At 43.5% G+C, this 21266-nt stretch overlaps 1 protein-coding gene across 1 annotated transcript; it reads right to left on the bottom strand.

Moving 5' to 3' along the window:
* Positions 1-585: 585 nt before the first annotated feature.
* Positions 586-20686, bottom strand: dkc1 (dyskeratosis congenita 1, dyskerin). Its single transcript, XM_083632754.1, has 15 exons — positions 20664-20686; positions 19690-19745; positions 19509-19595; positions 18397-18488; positions 16423-16607; positions 15784-15848; positions 15224-15350; positions 13451-13581; positions 12386-12529; positions 10477-10597; positions 8925-9043; positions 8689-8792; positions 8302-8350; positions 7501-7674; positions 586-3399 (listed from the first exon to the last, which is right to left on the bottom strand). The coding sequence occupies exons 1-15, from the start codon at positions 20677-20679 to the stop codon at positions 3334-3336; spliced, it is 1536 nt and encodes a 511-aa protein (XP_083488880.1). The 5' UTR covers positions 20680-20686; the 3' UTR covers positions 586-3333.
* Positions 20687-21266: the final 580 nt, after the last annotated feature.

The following is a 21266-nucleotide window of genomic DNA, read 5'->3' as shown; positions in this document are numbered from 1 at the left end:
TTTATTTTGGAGCGCTGTTCGCTGTTCCTTGTTCTGTTGGAATGATTTTAATGGTCTGAATGTATTCATGAGACAGCGGCGTTGGTTGTTTCTAGGCCTTACTGCCACAAAAAGAAAAAGGTAGCTCAGAGGTGGAAAGTTCCTCATACTTTGCCTTTTGATCAGTGGGCATCTTCAGTGGTGGACTTGGTTGGCATGGAGTGTCTTTTGGTCTGTATGCATGGCGCTAAAGTAGAAAATATCACGGCATGGACTGCATTTATTGAACGGGAGTAGAGCAAACAGTTTTTCATAGGATTTGTTGATAAGAAATGCATTTAAAAACACCAGCCATATGCTTTAAGTTGAAAGTCATCTGGTTCAAGGCAAACGTGTTTTGTGGGTTGTGAAAGTCACCAATCTGCAAACTGCCTAAAATGTTACCTGGCTGTTATGTAGGAATAGCCAATTTAGAGAGAATTTTTCATTTTGACTTGTTTGGCTCACTGATGTCTTCCTACCAATACACTCCAACGCTCCACATTTACGGTAATTTAAATGTAAATCTGAACAAGTATCACTGAAATGAAGTTCAGATGACAGCTATAAGAAAACAAGGATTTTTATTTCCAAATTACAAATGTAGGCTTCACACCCATGGCTATATACAGCTGGACAAAAATACAATGTTAGAAAAGACAAAAACATCCATCAGGGCAATATCACCAAACCCCATGTATCCTCTCATTCCTGCAATCATGCAGTCCATATTAGGGGCTGTTCATATACAGCGTTTTTTCCCCCCCATCAGTAACTCAATAAAAGAAAACAGGATGCCGCTGAAAGGCACACAAAAGGCGTCCACTTCAGAAAAGCACTGCAGCGACATGAATTTTAGCTCAGAGTGCAGCTCTTTATAAAGTTGAGAAATATTCCAACATTTCAGAAAAGCGCCGGGTGATGTGAACCGCTTTTTCCAGATGACCAATCAGGATGACAGAGAAGCTGGCAGTTTCCCATAGCAACAACAAATATGGAGAAAGTGGCCGTGGCAGTGGCGAAATAGGACATTGTAATCAGTGAATTTAGGTTACCGTGTTACTGTAACAGTGATCATAAAAGCAGGATATACTATACCAGGAATTTGTATTGGAAAAATCTGGTAGGCCTTCGCTTATTAGATTATTGTCTGCTAGAACTAACCAGCTGATTACCGAGCTAGCAGCTGCTAACCAGGTGACGTTCTCAGCGGTGCCGGTCAACGTGTGGCATGATTTCAGTTTCCCGGACAATTGGAATAGCAGCCTATAATCTCAATATTGCCTAAATTCCCTGCACTAACCATGTTTCTATGACCGGTCAATCAAACTGAACGAGCCGAAATGCAAGCTTCAGGGTTAATTAATTTCTCCGTGCTGCGCGCAGCATCAACTTTGATACACGCTGCCTTGCATGCTGAGTCTCAGAAACGGCCCCCAAATTCCCCAGAATTTGGAGCCCACAGTGGAATGCGCAGGGTGTTGTCGAGACGAGTGAAGAAATGCGAAAGAGTAGTCGCCTGAAAAAATAAACCGTGGCAGTGCTCAACATGACGTAGCCTATTAAAAGAACACTGGCAAGGGCTTTCAGTTCTCAGATGAAGGATACAAGTAGTTACTAACAATAATGTATTATTTTCTTCGTTTAAAATTAAGCAAATATTCACATCTGCGCTTGTGAAGTTTAGCCTATTGTCCATTCAGAAACCGAGTTGGAGCACTGCGTGCGTGTCAATCAGCTGTAGTCTGCTTTTAATAACATTATCGTAGTCATTGACAACATTAGACCCGCTTGGTTTCAGAAACTACTTTAAGGTTTGATTCACGTTTCATCTCTTTCTCTCTGCATGTTGATATGCAGGCGCCGTGTGGTATAGCCACATTCTCCACCTGTTGAGATCTGCTGACCCAGGCACACGCATTGCGCGTGCATCCTAATTGTGAATTCAGCATTTTGCGGTTTCTTTCATCTCATAACATACAGTAGCCTACACTATAACCTACACAAAAATGATCATTTATGCTAATAGGAGGAGCTGCATGGAAATGTAATTGAGACAATTTTAATAAAACTCAATTTGTGCCGAGGGGATTATTCTCACACAACTTAGTGACTGGCGGATTTTAATTTGTCTGACTTTGATTATAACAGTCAATTAGGCAATTACTGAATAATGGAAACCCAGGACATTATCATGATCCACTTTTTATTTCTCCTCACAAAAAGCGCCCCTCCAAAGGGGTTGGTTTCCATCCATAGCCGGCCATTTTACATCCTTTGATCTGCTGAAGAGGAAATTGTAGTTGCCTGGCACGCACTGGTTCAGATAAATGCAAGTCAGAAATTATGTTCGATTCATGCCTTTGAAGCGCTCCCAAATGAACATGCTTTCTTTGATGTTCTGCTGAGCCCTACTCACTCCAAGCATCTTATACAATTTGTATGTCTGTTTGACAACCACGCCATAGCCTCTACTGAGAGGATTAGAGAAGTGTGGCAGGGGGAGCTTTGTATTGATTCATCTGACATTATATGGGAAAGGAGTCTCTGTGGTACAACTCTGCTTAGTTAATAGACATAAGCTGATTCAATTTAAAGTTGCTCATCGTATTCATTATTCCAAGCATAAGTTACACAAGTTCTTCCCTTCTATCTCACCACTGTGTGACAGGTGTCAAAGGGCACACTATCTCATGCCTTCTGGTTCTGTCCTTCACTAACGGGATTCTGGACCAAAATATTTGATTGGTACTCCAAGGCCTATAAAATAACCCTCCAACCGGAGGCAGAACTTGCCATCTTCGGCTGATCGTAGTCCTCTCTGAACTTCCCGACAGCTGTGCAACAGTCATGACATGACTTCCATTATACGGATGGAGAGACTTAGGTTTCTGAGGACCAATTCAATTGGGACCCGTTTCTAGCCTATCTTGATGAAGTTAGGGGTGACGGGTGACTTGCCTGACTGGTTTCTCATGGACCCCTTGTGAGATCTCAGGAACAATATATCTTACAAGCACCTTATGTGGCTGGTAATCACGTAAAGTTGAATGTCAAATATGTATGTTTTCTTTTCTTGTGTCTGAGGGTGTTCTGTTTGTCTTGTTTGTACATCGTTTGAGAAAAACTGAAAATAAAATATTGAAGAGAAAAAAAGCACTCCTCCAGGCAGCGCTTTCTCCATGCAATAAAAACTCTGTGAACAGCCCCTTACAGTTTATACTCCCAGAATGCAGTGGGAGTGGAGGCGTGGCATCTGAGTGTTGAACACCAAGTCCGTCAGTGAAACAGTCAGATGTTAAGCAGGATGTCCCATCATTCCGACGCCTCGCCTTCTTTCTGCTTCTTTTTCTTCTTCTTCTTCTTGGCACTTTCCCCCATCTGGAATAAGAGGAGACAGCGTGAGCTCACGTCAGAGTCCTGCGCGGGTCTGATTTTCAAGACCCGGTTCCGCCCGGCCCCGCGACGTGCAGTACCGACCCCGCTCCGCGAACCCGCACATATGATCAATCAGTACTGCAACCCACCCCGGCCCGCAGACATGAGACCCGCGCTCCGATCCGGAACCGCATATATATAATAACCGTTAATCTGCAGTGCAAACATTTTGTAGTGAACCTAACAAAACTGCCACCGTTTTACACGGGAGGCGAACAGCAGTCTTTCTGGCCGAGACTCGTCAGCTTTTAGCAGCTGCTAGCTCACTAACCAGCTGGATAGCTCTGCTATCAGACACAGACAGTTACAGCAAGCAAAGTGACTTACCAGCTATTTCCAATATGTCCGGTATAATCCATACTGCCTTTATGATTGCTGTTGGAGGAACGTAAATCCACGTTGGGATGAGACCACTTTCACGCTATCCATCCATGACATGTTGTTGCCTGTTGCTATGAAAACAGCCAGTGTGTATGTTTGACTGTAGTTGAAGCTAACGTTAGCCTACTATATTATCTGTCCAACTCGTATTGTCTCCAATCAATCACCTTGACCGCAGCTGAGTTTTGAATGTTTTGTGCAGTCCATATAGCGTCACACATTGCACAGTATGCGCATACTTGAAACGATGCCGGTTATGTAAACAAAGCGAAAACGTGCGTCAGAAACTTTTCTCCTCTTCGAGTCAGACCAGCTACCACACCCCCTGCCTCCATCTGAGTGCAACAGAAAAACATACATGGCTCATACGTTGTCGTTGTTCCACCCGCCGCCCGTCAGCATTTAGTTAATTTTTACCCGCCGCCCGACCCACCAATTTACAGAAGTGTATTTTTTACCCGCCCCCCCCCCCCCCCCGCGCGTTTTCTTGCGGGTACCCGGCGGGGCCCCGCGGAACCCTGACCCGGTGCAGGACTCTGGCTCACGTTCAACTGAGGTTTAGCCCAGTGATCCTCAACCGTTTATAGATGGTCTACAAAGTGGGCTAGATTTTCAATTGTAAAATTGGGCTGGGCAATATGGACTCTTACAAAATATATTTACACAATGTGATTTTTGATCAATAATTATCAGTGAATAATGATATAATGAATACTAACGTTAAGTGGGTAAAGGCAAATAATAGAACAGCTAGAACAGTCTGGTAAGCTCAGAACACTACTTCACTTTACTGCAGCCTTTAGGTCTCATCTAGTCACAATATTGGCCAGCCCTAACCTTGAGTGCCATGCAGAAACACAGACAATTTGCAGAAAAACATTAAAGTTGATTATCAATCTACTTCTTTAAATGGTATATTGACGATAAATTACTTTGTTTGAGACACACGCACCGGCATCTATTATGGAGCAGACGTTCTGGTTCACTGGATATATTTAACGCTACCGTAGTTTGACTGTCAAAATCCCTTTACCTCGTCTTTTGTTAAAACGTCCAAACGTGTCTATTTCTTTGCTGTGGTAAGGGACGCTAACGTTGGCGTCGGTGGATGTCAATAAACTCACTGATGAATTGGGCCGCTTGCAACAGCAGCTGCGCTCTCGTGCTTTAACGCTTCACAGCAGCATTTTACAGCACAGATTGCATTTAGCGTGTCGTCTGTCTTTCGCGAGCCATAATTGGTACTTATCTTTGAAATGCCACATATTGGTGAAGCTGCACTTCCCTGGCATGTGTCCAGTGGCATAGTACGACTTTGCTAAGTGCTAACGTTACCTCAGCTCCAGGCAGCAGGCAGATGTAGGCTAGTGGGCGTGCCTGTAACTCACTAAATTCACTTCTCACACACAACAGAAACACAGCAACTGTAAACGTTACGTGCCGTGACAATTTACACTATACTATTTTTATACTCTGAACTCTGTAAATTAACGTCATGAAAATATTTATTAAACACATTTCCATGACTTTTCCAAAACCTGTCGGATGTTGTTTTTTTTCGAAAACTTTTCCATGACCTGGAAATTGAATTTAAATTTCCATGACTTTCCAGGCTTTTCCATGACCGTATGAACCCTGAAACTAGGTTTCAAATTAAGTAATAAGCCCCAAGAGGCCATGGTTTACAGCAGTGGTTTTCAAACTTTTTGTGCCCAAGGCACTCCAAAGGGCAAGCCATAATCTCAAGGCACACCTGTATTCATAGCTTCCATTGTCTGGTAATTGCCGGAATTTGACCGTAACATTCATCAAAGTCCCGACAAATTAAAATCTGCCGGACACCAGGTCCACCACAATTCCGTGAAAACAAGTTAGCCACAGACCTCCATCTGATGAGATTTTGTCTCTCGGACTCAATATTTTTATAGTTGGATTTGATTTGTAAGTATCTGTATTTTATTGCAGGCAGAGCGATAACAGAGAAACTCATCAAAACAGTCATTCTTCTACATTTTCCAATTGTGTTAAGTTATTAAAAATGAAGTAAAGGTGAAGTTTAACAACTTGTCAAATTGCTGGGGGAACCGCTGGAACCCCCTCAAGGACCCCGGGTGGTCCTCGTGTTGAGAACCCTAGTTTAGCATACAGCAGTGGTTCTCAAACCTTTTTGGCTTCAGTACCCCCTTTCCCTGATTTCTGAATCCAAGTACCCCCGTTACTCAACTAAAACACTATGCTTAGAAACCTGCAAGAGAACCACAGTATATGATGCAAGCACTGAATGATAACCCACCTTTTTAAGAATATAGAACATTACAAAATAAATGAAGTGAAAGAGTTGCAATTAGTGCCTCCTAAGCAGATACATTTTTATATTTCATTTATCTTCATGATTTATTCTTAGATTTTTTTCCATTTTGCCCTTTCTCTCAAATACCCGCTACCTCCATGTTACCTCAGTTTGGGAAACACTGGCATACAGGAACACATTTAGTGGTCTTTACAATGACCCTCCAGCACTTCGGGTGGATTAGACCAAAGCCATTGAGATAGTCAGAGTTGCGTAAGTTCCATTCACTCCAATGGACCTTTATTTTTTAATTATTTTTTACCTCAATAGTGACGTACTTTGAAAGGGCAAGACATTTAAAGAATCAATTTGTATATTATCAGCTTTATTTTATGCATTCAAATGGCCCACCTCGTACTTCCTGGAACTATCCTTGAAGGTCCACTATCCACCTTATTTTTGAATGCCCCGCTGTACAAATAATTGTGGGTACAAGTTCCGGTTTAACGTGACTTATTGTTGCAGCTTGCCATTTCCTAAAACGGTATTCTACTTGATTTGAAAAGATGGCCGCCTACACTCCCTTGTACCCTGCCTGAATTGAACATAACTTGGCCAATAAGTATGTAACATACCAAATAAAACAAACGGCTATTTGATGTAGAATGCAGAGGACATGTAAACTGTTTAGTTAAACTCGCGTTCCAGGAATATTGTATTTACTGCACTGCTCTAAAATAACGTTAGTGGCGCACGGGTCAGAGAGCCTGTTCGTCCTAGAAGCCACTCGCTTTGCGCCAGAACACAATCGATTTGGGGGTGGAACACGCCAGGATTGGCCAACGCCAATGCCCAGAACTGTGGAATCAAATCAGCGACAGAGATGCTATGGCCCATCTCCCAGTATCCCAGAGATAGATATAACGTTAGAAATATAGCCAGCCACGTTATAAACAACTAACCAACGCTGATGTATGGAAACGGTTTTGCTCAAAATGGTTAAAAGTAAAATCAATTTGGTCATTCAGTGGCGTTTTACTGCCATGTAACATAACTAACTAGCGGCTAATATTAGCCACAGTAGGCGATTACCCATGAATGCACTGCGCTCTTAAAGGGATATTTATCGACGAGCTTTTTGCCCAGCTGGACCTGATTAGTGATTTGCTCCGTTCGCCCAGACCGGTGTCAAGCTGTCAGCAACAAGGCTGGGAGGATCACACCGGAAAGAAAAACCCAGAGGCATCATGGCTGCTAGAAATAAGGTGGATAGGTTGATGGTAGAATGGAGCCTATGGGATGGAGCTATGCGAGTCACGTGATGATCAAGCATTTTGCAATAGGTCTGGATTAGTAAAAAGGTGTAAACTGACCTCGCCCTCTGGCTCCGCCCCCCCTGATGGCTCCGCCTCCTCTGCTGCCTCCTCTAGCTTGATTTTCTTCTCTTTCTTCTTCTTCTTCTTCTCCTTCTTCAGCTCCTCTGCAGACGGAGTGGAAGGAGTCGTGGTCGCCGCCTCACTGTCGCTGTCGGTTGCCTCTCTCTTCCTCTGCACAAACATCACATTAGACCAGTAAAAATTAAAAGTTAAAATGTGTATATTGTTTTACTGGTGAGGAAATAAAAACAATGATAGGCTTTTAACTCCGCATAAATGCATTTATTTGGTCTCATTTATAAAGCATAAAACAAAGGTTGTGACTTATGGAATTATCTCTTCAAAATGGCTGGTTTACCTATTCAAGATAATATAAGGTGATGCAGAAATGGCAATAAAAATGGTCAGGAACGTTCATTTATGAACAAATTCTCTCTTCTCATAATTTACAGATAATGAGGCCTGTTGTGAATTGGATCGTGATGCTTTGTCATTTTTAAAAAGTGGGTCCCCAGAATAAAAAGTTTGGGAAACAATAGACTATACAACCACTTTACGCTTTAAGTTCCATGACCAATAGCTGTCCGATTTCAATATCCTGGGTATCATTTTGGCCACTACTTGACTAATGAAATAAAAATAAATCTAATAAAAATTATAAACTAATTGGACGCAGCAGCAGTTTGTCTACACTTCCTACTTTTACCCAAACTTCTTGAATTTGGACTCTTTTGCAGACAGAATCCTGAAAGCACAGATCAGAGACTGAAACCTTTAACACATTATTTCTGACTTTACCTTCGTCGTTGTCGTCTCATCGCACGACTCCTCCTTTAACTTGGAGACACTAAACGGAAAGAAGGAAAACATTGAAATATTGTTTCTGTAAAGAGGTCATTAAAATTTATGTTTTATTTTAACCAGTCCAAATACTGTTCTCAGGTCAGCAGCAGCTCTGCAGACAACAGGCTGCAGAAGCTGAAATCGGAGACTTTCTGTAGCAGACTGACTCCCTCAGAGAGCACGAGCAGCCCAACAAGGGATAACTGTCTGCACCGCCAACCCATAATACTGACAGTAATAATAAATGCTAGGGATGCACAATATTCAAATTTTTTGCCGATCTCCTTGTGCATCCCTACCTGGAACCATGCTTATCTGAGACTGCATTACATTATACTGTACCTGTAGTCTACGTAGTCGTTCTTCCAGTTGGCAGGTGTGCTGCCGTTGGGTTTTCCATGTTTATCTAGAAGACCTTTCTGAATCATCATCTTCTTCTGGCTGGCCTGCAGGTTGACATTGGAACCATGGGATTATTACTGTGTGCTAAGCAGTTCTCAGAAACCCAACAATAACTCAGGGATGGCTTTCTAGAACACAGCAGAGCGAATGACAGAGCTAAAAGAAAGCAGTCGTACCTTGGGGCCCAGACCCCACTTGCGGGGGTACGTGTCGCGCTCCATGATCACCCTCTTGATCTTGGCCACGATGCCGTGGTCACATGTGGAGATCACCGCCGTGGTCATCAGGGCAACACCTGAGGAGAAGAGGAGTCATCTTATTTCAACTTATTTATTATTACTTATTTATTTCAACACTTGACAGGCGGTAAAAGTAAACCAGAGTATCTTAGGTCCTTTGGTTTCACTCTGTACAGACTTGCTGTGCCTTGATAGATTAATAATCCTGAATCAAAGCATTGCTGGCATGAACATTTATTCACCCGACAGATCCATCATCGCTGTGTCAAGGCAAACAATCATTAGCTTGTCCCTAAAGGTCCTTACACATCGGGAGCGTTTTTTTCATGCGATTAATTTGCATGTCAATAATATTTTCCGAACCTATATCAGTCAATGCAACCGTGCGTACCAACGACGAAGTTTCACTGAGCGTTATGGCGGCGTTTATTTTTTCCGGACCAAGGTCGATTTTTCAGAAATTCACTTCCGACGTGTACACATCTGCTGTGATTGACAGGTGGATCAATATTCGCATCGCAATTTCGTGCTGTATATTCGCATCGCTCTTGATGTGTGAGGACCTTTACTCTTCTTTTTTCCTCAAACATCGCAGAACTGAGTTACTGAAAACTATCAGCAAGGGTTACCACACCTGCTTAAACATCAAATTCAAGAACTTTCCAGGTCCAATTCCCTCAAATTCAAGGGCCCAACACAGAATAGTTTGAGACACGGATCAATGTTAATTATTGTTACAACACTGGGAATTTTATTTTTATAATGAGAACAGCGTTTACAGAATCCCACATGCAAATATCCCATCTCATCCCGATCGACTCTTCTCATCCCTGGCACCCCAATGGTGGAACGAGCTTCCACCTTCGGTCAGGACTGCTGAATCACTGCCGATCTTTCGGAAAAGACTAAAGACTCACCTTTTCGGGCTCCATCTGGGCCCTTCTTGATCTAACATCTTTCTCTCTCTTTCTATAAAAAATAAATAAAATAAAAATCCTAAACTAAACTCGTACCACTGTTCCTTCAGAATTTGTAGTTGTCATAGACTGTGCTCCATAGTTGATTGCTCTATTGCTGACAAAAAATGTGTTATTGTAAGTCGCTTTGGATAAAAGCGTCTGCCAAATAATGTAATGTAAAAATAAAAAGAGGCTTGAATGTGTCAACACTTCCCAACTGCAACAAGTAAAAAAAAAATTTTTTATATCAAAACTCAATTACGTCCATTTTCTAATTTTCAAGGACCTGTGGGAACCCTAAATTCAGCGTTCACTGCTACGCTTTTAAGTTTTTCCCTGATGAAAAGGCCAAAATCGCTTTAGTCTCATTAGTTTAAAAGGAGGGATTCGTCCCTGAGAAGCCATCAGACAAGGGTGATAGATAGCAGGTCATCACGGCGCATTGAGCGCTGCTGCAAGCTATTCAGCTCTTCATGTGGCTTCAGCTTCAATATCCCATCTACTCCCTGTGGAGGAACGGGAGAACTCACCTATACAGATGGCCTCGCCCTTCGTTGTTATGACGACGATGTCCTGGTTGATTTCAATCCCGTCCTCATACCTCAACACACCGGGCAGCATGATCTTTGCTCCGTAGCAGATGGCATTCACCTGAGACAAACTTTTTATTAGCATTCCTGCACATTTTCAATTAAAAAAAATCCATACTTTCTCCAGACCATGATTTGTTGTGAAGGTGTTGTCTAAATGTGATTTACGCAGGCATCTTGGCCCTGCTAATTAGGTCATATCACTGTATAGATGAAGATTGTTCTTCACAGCCACAAATATCAGAATATGTGAGATGATTGGCAGGGTTCCTACATGCTTTCCACTTTAAAACTCCATATTTGTCCAAGCAGATTCTAGTTCCTGAGTGCATGTGGTTTTGGTGCAGACCCTATGTTCTTGACTGGATGTGATTTTGGTGCAGGGTATTTGATATAATGCATGCTGACAGCGGCTGGCTCATAACAGCATCCCTCTATCTGAACATTATTCTTATTAACACCACAATGTGTGGACTCAAATTGCTTAAAACATCAAAGCTAGAATGATGTGTATATCGGACCTGAACCACAATATTTTCCAGACTTTTCAAATGCCCAAACTAATCAAGACCCAATTTGAGAACCCATCGGTTAAACAAAACAAAAACAAAAAATGTTTCTCTAACATCTGGGGGCAGGGTCGTTTCACATGTGCAAACGGAACTCACGAGGCTCCGTCAGCAGCGGAAGAAAATCCCTTTCCGCTCCCTGCAAGCTCTGCCATTGGCTCCAACCATTTATGGATTTCATTTCCCCTCCCTGCGTGTCTCTCAAATCCTTCCGTCGCTATGAAACAACAACTCTAGCTCGTTGCTAGTAGCAAGAAGCAACTTGCTACACGGTGAAAACGGTAAGTTTTGACTACACACAAGTCACGTCCACTCCATTTTAAATCGGGTACAGCGCAGCATGCGAGTCTGCACCCTGCGACCGCTGTTGAACACCTTTTCACAGAGCTTGCCAACAGATTTTCAATGCAAGTAAAAAGTCTGTCTCGAGAGATTAATAAAGACCTGGAAATTATCAAATTCATTTTTTAGACTTCTCCAGACCTGCGTAGGAACTTTGATTTATTCACCTGGGGCCAGTTGCACCAACTGGTCTTAACTATGCCTGGTCGTAACTCCTACGTCGGTCTTAGTTAAGACCAGTCTTTAGAGTGGATTTACGCCTGTTGCACCAACAGGGTTTACGTCTGGTCTTAACTACGCTGGTCGTAGCAATGCGCGTCCATGTGAATTGCCAGGGAATGCCCCCTGATTGGCCCAAAAATGTGCCTCACGCCGTCACTGTGCCACTACGCTCATAGTCTATGGCCACTACTGTATGTGCGTCACTACACCCTCCCTCCTCCCACCCTCCTGTGGAAGCTCCGGGGGAAAATGGCGGCGATTGAGTGGCAGGCAGTCTGAATGAAATTAAATGTAACGTTCCCAATTCTATGCATTAAATTCTAAAAAACGACCTTCAACATTTGGGAAGGCTAAGCCACACAACTAGTTTGTTATAATTGAACGTCATGCTTTGAAGGCGACTTTACGACAATGATGACGGTGAGGACTCAATCACAGCAGGTCTCCGCTGATAGACTACGACGGAGATCTCTTACAGGCACGTTTACGCCTCCTCCTGACCAGGCGTAATATTTACGACCGGTCTTAGTGAGAAAAAGGCTTGGTGCAACCGGCGTAGCTGTTAGGTCGTAAAGTTACGACCGGCTTAGCTTAAGAACAGTCGTAAGACGAGTTGGTGCAACTGGCCCCTGGAGACCAAAAAACAATCATAATTATCAAAACCATTCTTCTAATCTCCTCCCTCAGTGTGTTTGGGTGCATTTGTTTAGACTTACAGCGCTGTCCTTCATCACCAGCCTCTTGTGAGAGACCAGCAGCTTCTCTAGAGGGAAGATGACTCTCCTCAGATACGTCTCGTCTTTGTTGTGGTCAAACTGCCACTGAGCGTCCAGTACGTCGTGCATCGTCACCATGTTGTCCTGACAACAGCAGCAGAGCAAGGCAGCATTTAATCAGTACAGGTTTCAAACTTGCACACCAAACCTGAAATTATCAAATCCCCCCCCATAGTTATTGATATATCTACTCAGTTCCCTGTATTATTACTACTAAAGGAGAACTCCACCGAAAAACAAGGCTGACTTATTCTGCACATGTTGAAGTTGTGGAGCAGTGATGTCATTCATGCACAAATGACATCACTGGTCCACAACTTCACTCAAATCAACTTCACTCAAATCAACTCCATAACTGTAAAACTAAATGAATGCCTGCAGTTTGCCTGTCAGCATTGTTTTTTGATGGCGTGCTCCCCCGAAAACAAACTACCGGTACCTAAATTTGACTTGATAATGTCCATCACATGAATCACAAGCATCGTACTAAAAGATTCATCTTAAGGAACAGTTCAGTTGACTGAAAAATGAAAACTCCGTCATCAACTACTCACCCCCATGCCATGAAGTTTGTCCAAGGTCTCCAGAGAACCCCAGAGAGAACCAGTCTTCAGCACAATACAACTGAAGTCAATGGGGACTGGTTCTGTCTGGAGCAACCTCCCTGTGTGTTTTATGGACAAACTCCACCCGTGTTTCAACTGGCATAGATTACAGAATTTTCATTTTTGGATTAACTATTCCGTTAATGTGAAGTTAGATGTTTTTACCTAATCAAATTTTACAAATCACATGTTGGCCAGAGTGAATCCCGAGTCAAAGCTGACAAAGGAAAGCAGTCACTCTGAGCCGGTTTTTGTACCAAAGTTTAATTAGCAGACCTGGGGTGTTGCCCAGGCCCAAACTCAACACTTTGGGCCGCTGCTTTCTGGAAACAAACTCAGGAAAGTAACTTCCTGTGGAGACAGGAAGCTGGTCACACTGATTCAGAGTCACCAGACTGACCTTCTCTCCCAGCACCCCGGAGCGGACTCTCCTCAGCTCCTGCATCTGACCTCCGACTCCCAACAGCAGGCCCAAGTGGACGCACAGCGTCCGGATGTAGGTCCCTGCCTCACAGCTCACCCAGAAGATCCCTGCAGCAGAGACAGTTAGCTAGCACTTAACTGACAAACACTTCTATACAGGGTATATGCAGGAATCCAATTATTCAATAGCTTTTAAGATCTTTTTTTTAAGACTTTTTCCAAGGCCTCAACGACACTTTCGTCAACACATCGGCGATAGGGGTGAAAATCACAAGTTGCATCACGATACAATATTATATAGATTTGGACAACGATGCGATATTTTGCTGATATCACAAGGTCTGCCACGATACCATATCAATTCAATTCAGGGGTCTGCATTCAATATGGGAAGATATATGCTCAGTTAACACCATCAGCACAATAGCTACAAAGTGTAATACCTCTCAAATGGCAATAAGATTTTTTAATACTTTTTAAGGGCCTTAATTTTCCCTAAATTGATTGATCAACTTTTAATACTTTTCAAGACCCCGCAGATACCCTGCTATAGACCCTTTTCACAGAAACCGATTTAAGGTGGTAAAGCAGCAAGTAAAGCAGGTGTAATCAATCACATTAATGACGGTTCCATTCCATTGTTCCAGTGCAGGGGGCCTCATTTATGTTATTGGTTACACATGCTTTACCACCTCAAAATGGATGCTGTGAAAAGCACCCATTAGGGCCTGTGTCCACCTAGCGTCTTTTCCTCAGGTCCAGCGTCTTTTTTCAGTAGTTTCCAATGGGGGGAGAGCGTATGCGAGCGCACACGGATGTCTATAGAAAGTGCGCTGCACCTAGCGTCTATTTTCAGAGCGCTCCGCCGTTTTTGTGTGGCGGCTCCCAGCGCTTCCAGCTGAAAATAATTTAACTTTTCAGAAAGACGCTGGTGGCGGGTGCTCCTTTTCTGGCAACTAATCATATGGAGAAACTATCACAACAGAGACAGAAAGGCTCAATTGTGGGAGCAGATTGGCTAGACACTTAATATTTCTGGTGAGTGTTGTGCTTACTGCTTTTAATAGCGTAGCCTACCCGTGTTGTTAGCTTGCTAGCTGTCAGCTATCAAGCTCCTATCGCACTGAACTAACGTTGCTTCCTTGTATATTGTGCGCTGGGATCAGCGCTCCCCAGTGCACTCCCAGCGTTTAACGTCGGAAAAAGACGCTAGGTGGACACAGGCCCTTAGATTATTCAATACCCAAGTAACCCTTGACCTCAACCTGTACAGGGGGTGTACAGGACACAGTCGTCTGCTTTGTATGTTCAAACGTAAAGGATAGCTGAGATGACCGAAAGTGCAACCCCCCCCCTGCCCCACACACTTTTTTAAAGTTATTGTTTGATAAGGGTAGCATACACAACAATTACCCCCATGGCAACCAATCCAGATTACAATTGGCTTGTGTGTAGATCAGAATGGAGAGGGAAAATATGTGGGAGAAAAACATATGATACTATTTCCATGACGATGATAGAGTCTATGACCTTGTGTGTGTAAAGGAAGCCCAGGGACTGTGACATCTCCTGCTACATCCAATAAAGATTGTGAGAGAATGAGGGCTAACATTTTTTGCCGCTGTTAGATCAACAAAAGGTGCAAAGCGTCTGATGAAATGAGATGTAAAGAGGTGTCCAAAGCTGCTTCTATTGAATGATATTCAATATAAGCAGCTTTGGATAATCTGTTACTGAACAGCTTCCTTACCCAGCCGCCTCTCTGGGTCGTACTCTATCAGCTTGCTCTCGTAGATGGTGCGGACTCTGAGCTGCCGCTTCACGGCAGCGATGAGCGGCGGTCTCTGGAACAAGGCTCCGGTCAGCGTCTCCATACCCTACACACACACACACACAGTAAGCAGCCAGCTGACCCTCACAATTCCCTTTCACACACGAGCGTGGGGCTGGACGATATGGTTGAAATCATTATAAGGCTTTTTCTCGATGTCTATATATCATGTATACAAAATCACATTAATGAAATTAATGTTAATCTCATTGAACCGAATGGTAATATTAGGTGTGATGTCAATTTTCAAATATTCCTACCATACCTCATTGTATCAGTTTAAATAAAATTAGCTTCGTCATCAATTTAGACAGCAGAAATGTGTCACAATATTAAAATATCTTCATATCGTCACAATATAATTACATTGAAAAATTATAAATGATCATATTGAATTATCGCCCAGCCCTAAACAAGCACTTTATTCAGCCTGCAGACTTTCAGTAAACATTTATCCAAGCCTGAATTCAGACACTTACCCGAGCCAGAGTGTGCTCGTTTTCAATAGCATTGTGCAGCCGAACTATTCCCACATACTCTTTGCCTGCAACACACAGCAGAAGAGTAGTAAGGAGCGGCCGCTGGTTTTTACTGTGACAGCCGTCAAGCAGAGTTTGGTTCAATTCACTTTCAATAAGGAAGAGCACCAACTCTGCACCAAAAGGCTTATTTAAGGTGTGCAACAACAATAATCAGGGTTGCCACACACAGTCTTAAATATCGAATTCAAGAACTTTACACTGACTTTCCAGGTCCAATTCCTTCTAATTCAAGGACACAACATGGCACAGTTTGAGACAAAGATCAATGTTTAGTACTGTTACAACAGATAATTTTTATAGTGAGTAGTTTATAGTGAGGGGGGGGGGGGTATTAATCATAGCGAAAACTAGCATGCTTTACATAAGCTCAGACAATATCAAAAATAACTTACAAATTCTATTCTTACACGAAATGTATACATTTAAGCACTTTCAATGAACCGTGTCCATTTTCAGAAACTTTCTCAGGACCTGATCCCCCCCCTCAAATTCACAAACTTTTAAGGATTTCAAGGGCTCAATGGGAACCCTGCCTAATAATCATGAAGTTTGCACAGACTCAGTGGATGTAGGTACCGGCGCTTTGCTGTGACTTGACGAGGCGTGTGGCGCGGTCCACGCAGACGATCAGGCAGCCGGTGACCTTGGGGTCGAGCGTGCCGCTGTGGCCTGTCTTCTCCACGCGTAGGATGCGTCTGATCCAGGCCACCACCTCGTGAGACGACGGGTTGGCCGGCTTGTCCAGGTTGATGAACCCGGACCTGAACACACAGCAGCGATCACGGGGAAAAAAACACATTTGAGTCCGATTCTTTGGCATTTCTTTCAATATGTCCACCGTCTGGCAGAAATCTGTACCCCCTACCACATCTGTTAACCAAACTGGGGCTGCAACAGAGGATTTTTCCCCTGACTAATCGATCAGTTGTTTGTAGGGGTGCACCGATTGCAATTTTGTTGGCCTGTTCCGATTTCCGAATAGTCTGACTTGCCGATACCGATTTTCTTTCTAAGAACAATAATTGACAGCTTACACAAACATTTTTGTAACTTTGTTTAAAAATTAAGATTTATATAACAATTCTTATAATTTGCATGAAGTAGGACCATCTCACTCAAACACATCTCAAAATAAAAGTGTTCCAGGTTACTGGACAGAGCTTTTTTGTGCAAATACAATGAATAAAAAATTAAATTAAATCCAATAGCCTACATCCCACAGCTATCATGCATTTACTTTTCCAAAAGAAAACAGGTGCAACAGAACATCAAAATGTGATCCATGGACAAGGAGTTTATAGCCTGGCTCCAGACCAGTCCGCTTGAGTAGTAGGGGAAATTAGTTTATGAGTTAAAGTAACGATCTTCAGTCTGAATATCAGGCGGAGTTTACACAGCCAAAAATTTCGTATGTGTTTTTTGTAAATCTGCCATCCGAAAAAAGATTGTCACGCACAGAACCTTGCACACTTGAGTCCGATGCATTTTTATTATGTCCGTCGTTCTATTTGCAATACGAAACAAATAAGTCCCGTTACAACATGACTGACAGGCTGAGGCAGCAGCAGTGATGTGGAACGGAGAAGGCAGGTTGGGGAATCATACTGGACACAATGCTCACGTTCACCTCGCCAAGCCGGTTGCGGCTGTGCTCGGTGGCGAAGCACCGCTTCCCGGGGAGAGAGAGAGCAGAGAGAGAGGGGCCAGTGAGGTGAAGCGAGCCGCTCAGACCGGACTCCAGCCGAGTGGGACGCGGGCCGCACCTCTGTCTCCACGGCTTATTTTCGACTTGCATGTGTGACAAACTGAGCTTTGTCTTCTTCACTGATGGTGAAAAAATTCCACAACGAGGAAGGTATGCTGGCATGTGTGGTGTGGTGGCTGCCTGTCTCGGTGCTTTGGTTGTGCGCGCACATCGCGTGAAAAGGGGGGGGGGCACAGGTCGGCTATGTAGACTGACCGGCACAGGTCACCGGTCACGGCCGATCAGCTGAAAATCGGCCATTTCCGGTCACGTGCCGATCGATCGGTGCATCTCTAGTTGTTTGGTGTATACAATTTCACAAAATGGTGGGGGATCGCAATAACCTTTTCCCCAAAGCCCAAGACACCATCCTCAAATGTCTTCTTTTGTCCTGACCAACAGTCCACAACCCAAAGATAATCAATTGACTGTCATAGAAGACTATAGAAAACAAAAATATTCACATTTAAGCTGGAATGAGCGATTTTTTTCTTCTTAAAAATGTGGTTTAGCTAGCAATTGAAAACAGGTGCACCAAAGTCACAAGCTAGCTCATTAGCAGGAATCAGTGGTCACTGGCTTCATGGAGAACAGACTAACAGGAGCCATCAGACTTGGGTGATAGATGGAAAGTCATCTTTGCACATTGTGCTCGTGACATCTGAAGTCATCATGTGGCTTCACTGACACTAAACATTTGTTCAGCCAATCAGGTTTATTCTCCATGTTCCATAGCCATCAGGTTTGTTCTCCATGTTCCATACTGCAAAACAGACCCAGAAAGGTAAATATCAAACCAACGCTACCTGACATAGTCCTGAATGGTCCTCTTCAGTGGGTTGGAACCATTGGGCAGCGGAGTGTAGTGAGCCGTCCGGATGTTGAGTTTATCGAAATTCTGCAAAAATAAAAATAATAAAGTTAAGGCATGTCAGCAGTCAACCAGAAACTGAAATGAATGAAATGCGTCAATCTGTTAAACATCAGACTGTTACACTCGACCAGTCACTTTGCACTGTACCTACCTCAATGTTCTGTGTTTCTCATTCTCTTAAAGCCATTTGGATCTAAAGGCTTCTGCTTACATGCTTAAAATTTGTTTCTTAGACGAGTATAAATAGTGAAGTTTATCCTATGTGTGAATTTCTTTCCAAAGCCTTTGCATCAAGTGTGGCTCCAAAAAAGGTCTGAAATTTGAGTTTTGACTGGATACTTTACATGCATAATTCCATTTGTGTCATTTCATAGTTTTGTTGTCTAAAATGTGAAAAATGTTGGGTGTCCAAACTCTTGACTCGCAGTGTATATCAATCTGTAACAGATTGATGTGTATCATAAATGCAGGTATAACAAATCTGTTACAGAAAGATTTGTAGAAAAGCTCCCTTGTAATCAAGTCACGGGTTAAAGTCCACATGAGAAAAGGTGAATATGAGAGCAGACATGGCAGCTGTGGTGAAGCATGTGATCAGAACAGTAAATCGTCTTGGCGGCGGTCGGTCCAGGGCCATGCGGCCCGGCCCGGTCACCCGACCCGGCAGAACGACGGGCCGGCGCCGAGCCGGTCCCCCGACACCAGAACGGCATTGGGGGTGGCAGGCAGGGGGCGCTCGGCGCTCAGAGAATGGATAAACTTCTTCATCACTTCACATACTGACACACAGCTGGCCGAGAGGCTTACCGGGTTTTAATATTGGGAGTTTTATTGATCGATTCTAGGAGCTACACTACATCTTATTCTACAGGTTTGGTCACTATTCTGCTGTTTGACTGCCACTTTGGCATTTTCCAACTGCCAAACACCAGGGCAGACTCAGAAATCATTCACTCAAGTGCCCTATGGGGTCTAAAGGTGATTGCAACAGACAAACCTAAACCCTGTTCCTAATGATCAGGGAACTGGCTGGGCATTACTCACTTTCAGCAACAACGGCCACTGAGAAGTGTCCAAACTGGCAACCCGGGACTCTGGCTTGATGAGGAAATCTCCACTCTGTTGGATTTCCTGTTATGACAAAGTTTGAGGTTAAACTCCAAGCCAACAACAGATGGGAAAAGGCAGCGAAAACAGAAGCCTGGAGCTAAAGCTACAGACTTACCCCAACTTCATCTTCTGCAACTTTCTTCGCCTTCTTCTTCTTCTTCACTGACACTGCTGTGAGACAGAAATTACATAAGCAAATATCACCAAAAGCTGACAGCTCAACCCTCTGATGACTGATAGAAGCTCCGTTTCAGAACCACACAGGATTAACTGTTTTAATTGTTTTATTTTTGATTCCATTCATATGTATCAGTTTCTCCTGGGAGCAGCACACGTGGCCTCTCCGCCAACACGTGGTTGTTAGCATTAGTAAGCTAACGCTAGCTGGCTAGCTAACACTTTTTAACAGGCCATCTGGGACAAGCTCCGAATTAACAGCAGAAAACGACAAACGCCTACATTTACAAGTCACATTAAATATGTGATGAACATATTAACGCTAGATGCTAAAAAGGCCTGACAGCAGGAAACGTTTTACGACTGCCAACCTGGTAAACAGGTAACGTTACAGGTAGCGTTAGCTAAATTTAATTTGCTATCCCATTTTGTCTTTTATATGCATGAAGTTTGCACGCAGCTTTTGCTGTAACGTTGCGTTTAACCACACCCCGATTGATCTGTGGCCTTGTCTATCTACAGAGAAGTTACCAGCAGAGATCTGACTGAGACCTAACCTCGTGTCCACACGTGCTTCACGGCCCTGGCTTCGTGCTGTATTTTTCTTTTTACAGAAGACAGATTAACAGGCCGAACAAACACAAAAACTAGACAAACGAGAAAATATGCATGCCTTAGTGAAAAGTGAAACCTGACTATTAAAAACAGATTGCATATCATTGCACCGGTTAGTGTAGGACTGGTTAGCTTTGTAGTTAACTAACGCAGAGGCACATCAACACGCCAGATTTCTAATGCTGTTTGGTGTGACGTTCTCAGAGCAGAGAGCTGTAGCTCACACAGCCAGGCTGGGTTTAACTTGCTCAAATTGATCAGTTTGAGTGAAACGCAGAGCTGCTAGCACACACTCACCTTCTGTGTCCGCCATCTTGAACTGAGAGACTCCACGCACGCCGCTGCGCCTTCGAAGCGTACGGAACCCACCGCGGTTTTGGGCAGACCATGCCCTGCGCCCGCCTACGCAGCAGTTAAACGCCGGGATTGGCCAGGAGCGAGGCTTTGTTCCCTTTTGACTGACACCTCTTGCCTTTTGACAGCTCGAATCTTCCAGCCCAGCGATTTCACTTGCCACTCGGCAGTTAACTAGTATGAGTTGTGCCAAACAAACGTTATTATCTCAAAAACTATACATCACATCACATACACACGTATTTTGACATTCTGAGCGAGAGCAGTATTAGCTCAAGAGTTTGATGTATAATATATGCATGTCGTGTTGAAGTTGTGTGAACTGTCTGTCGCCTATATCCTACTGTTGAGGTACTTGGATCTAAATGTGTTAGTTTTGCTAGAAGTTTGATGGAGCGAAAATTATGGGCACAGGGCGTGGTCTGCCCAAAACCGCGGTGGGTTCCGTGTCTTCTTCTTCTTCCCCTCCCCCTCCTCTTCCTCCTCCTCCTTCTTCTTTTATGTTTAATGGCGGTTGGCATCCAAAGAATTGTTGCATTACTGCCA

Source organism: Poromitra crassiceps, assembly GCF_964638095.1.
Source record: "Poromitra crassiceps genome assembly, chromosome: 3".
Classification (NCBI taxonomy): domain Eukaryota; kingdom Metazoa; phylum Chordata; class Actinopteri; order Beryciformes; family Melamphaidae; genus Poromitra; species Poromitra crassiceps.
The sequence above is the reverse complement of the archived record's forward strand: the minus strand, read 5'-3'. Positions and strand labels throughout refer to the sequence as shown.

Excerpts from the sequence above, each read along its gene's own strand:
- dkc1 (XM_083632754.1), bottom strand. Across the intron at positions 15,849-16,422 it reads CAAGTCACAGCAAAGCGCCG|GCAAAGAGTATGTGGGAATA; the intron begins GTACCTACATCC and ends TGTGTGTTGCAG. Across the intron at positions 13,582-15,223 it reads CGACCCAGAGAGGCGGCTGG|GGATCTTCTGGGTGAGCTGT; the intron begins GTAAGGAAGCTG and ends TCTCTGCTGCAG.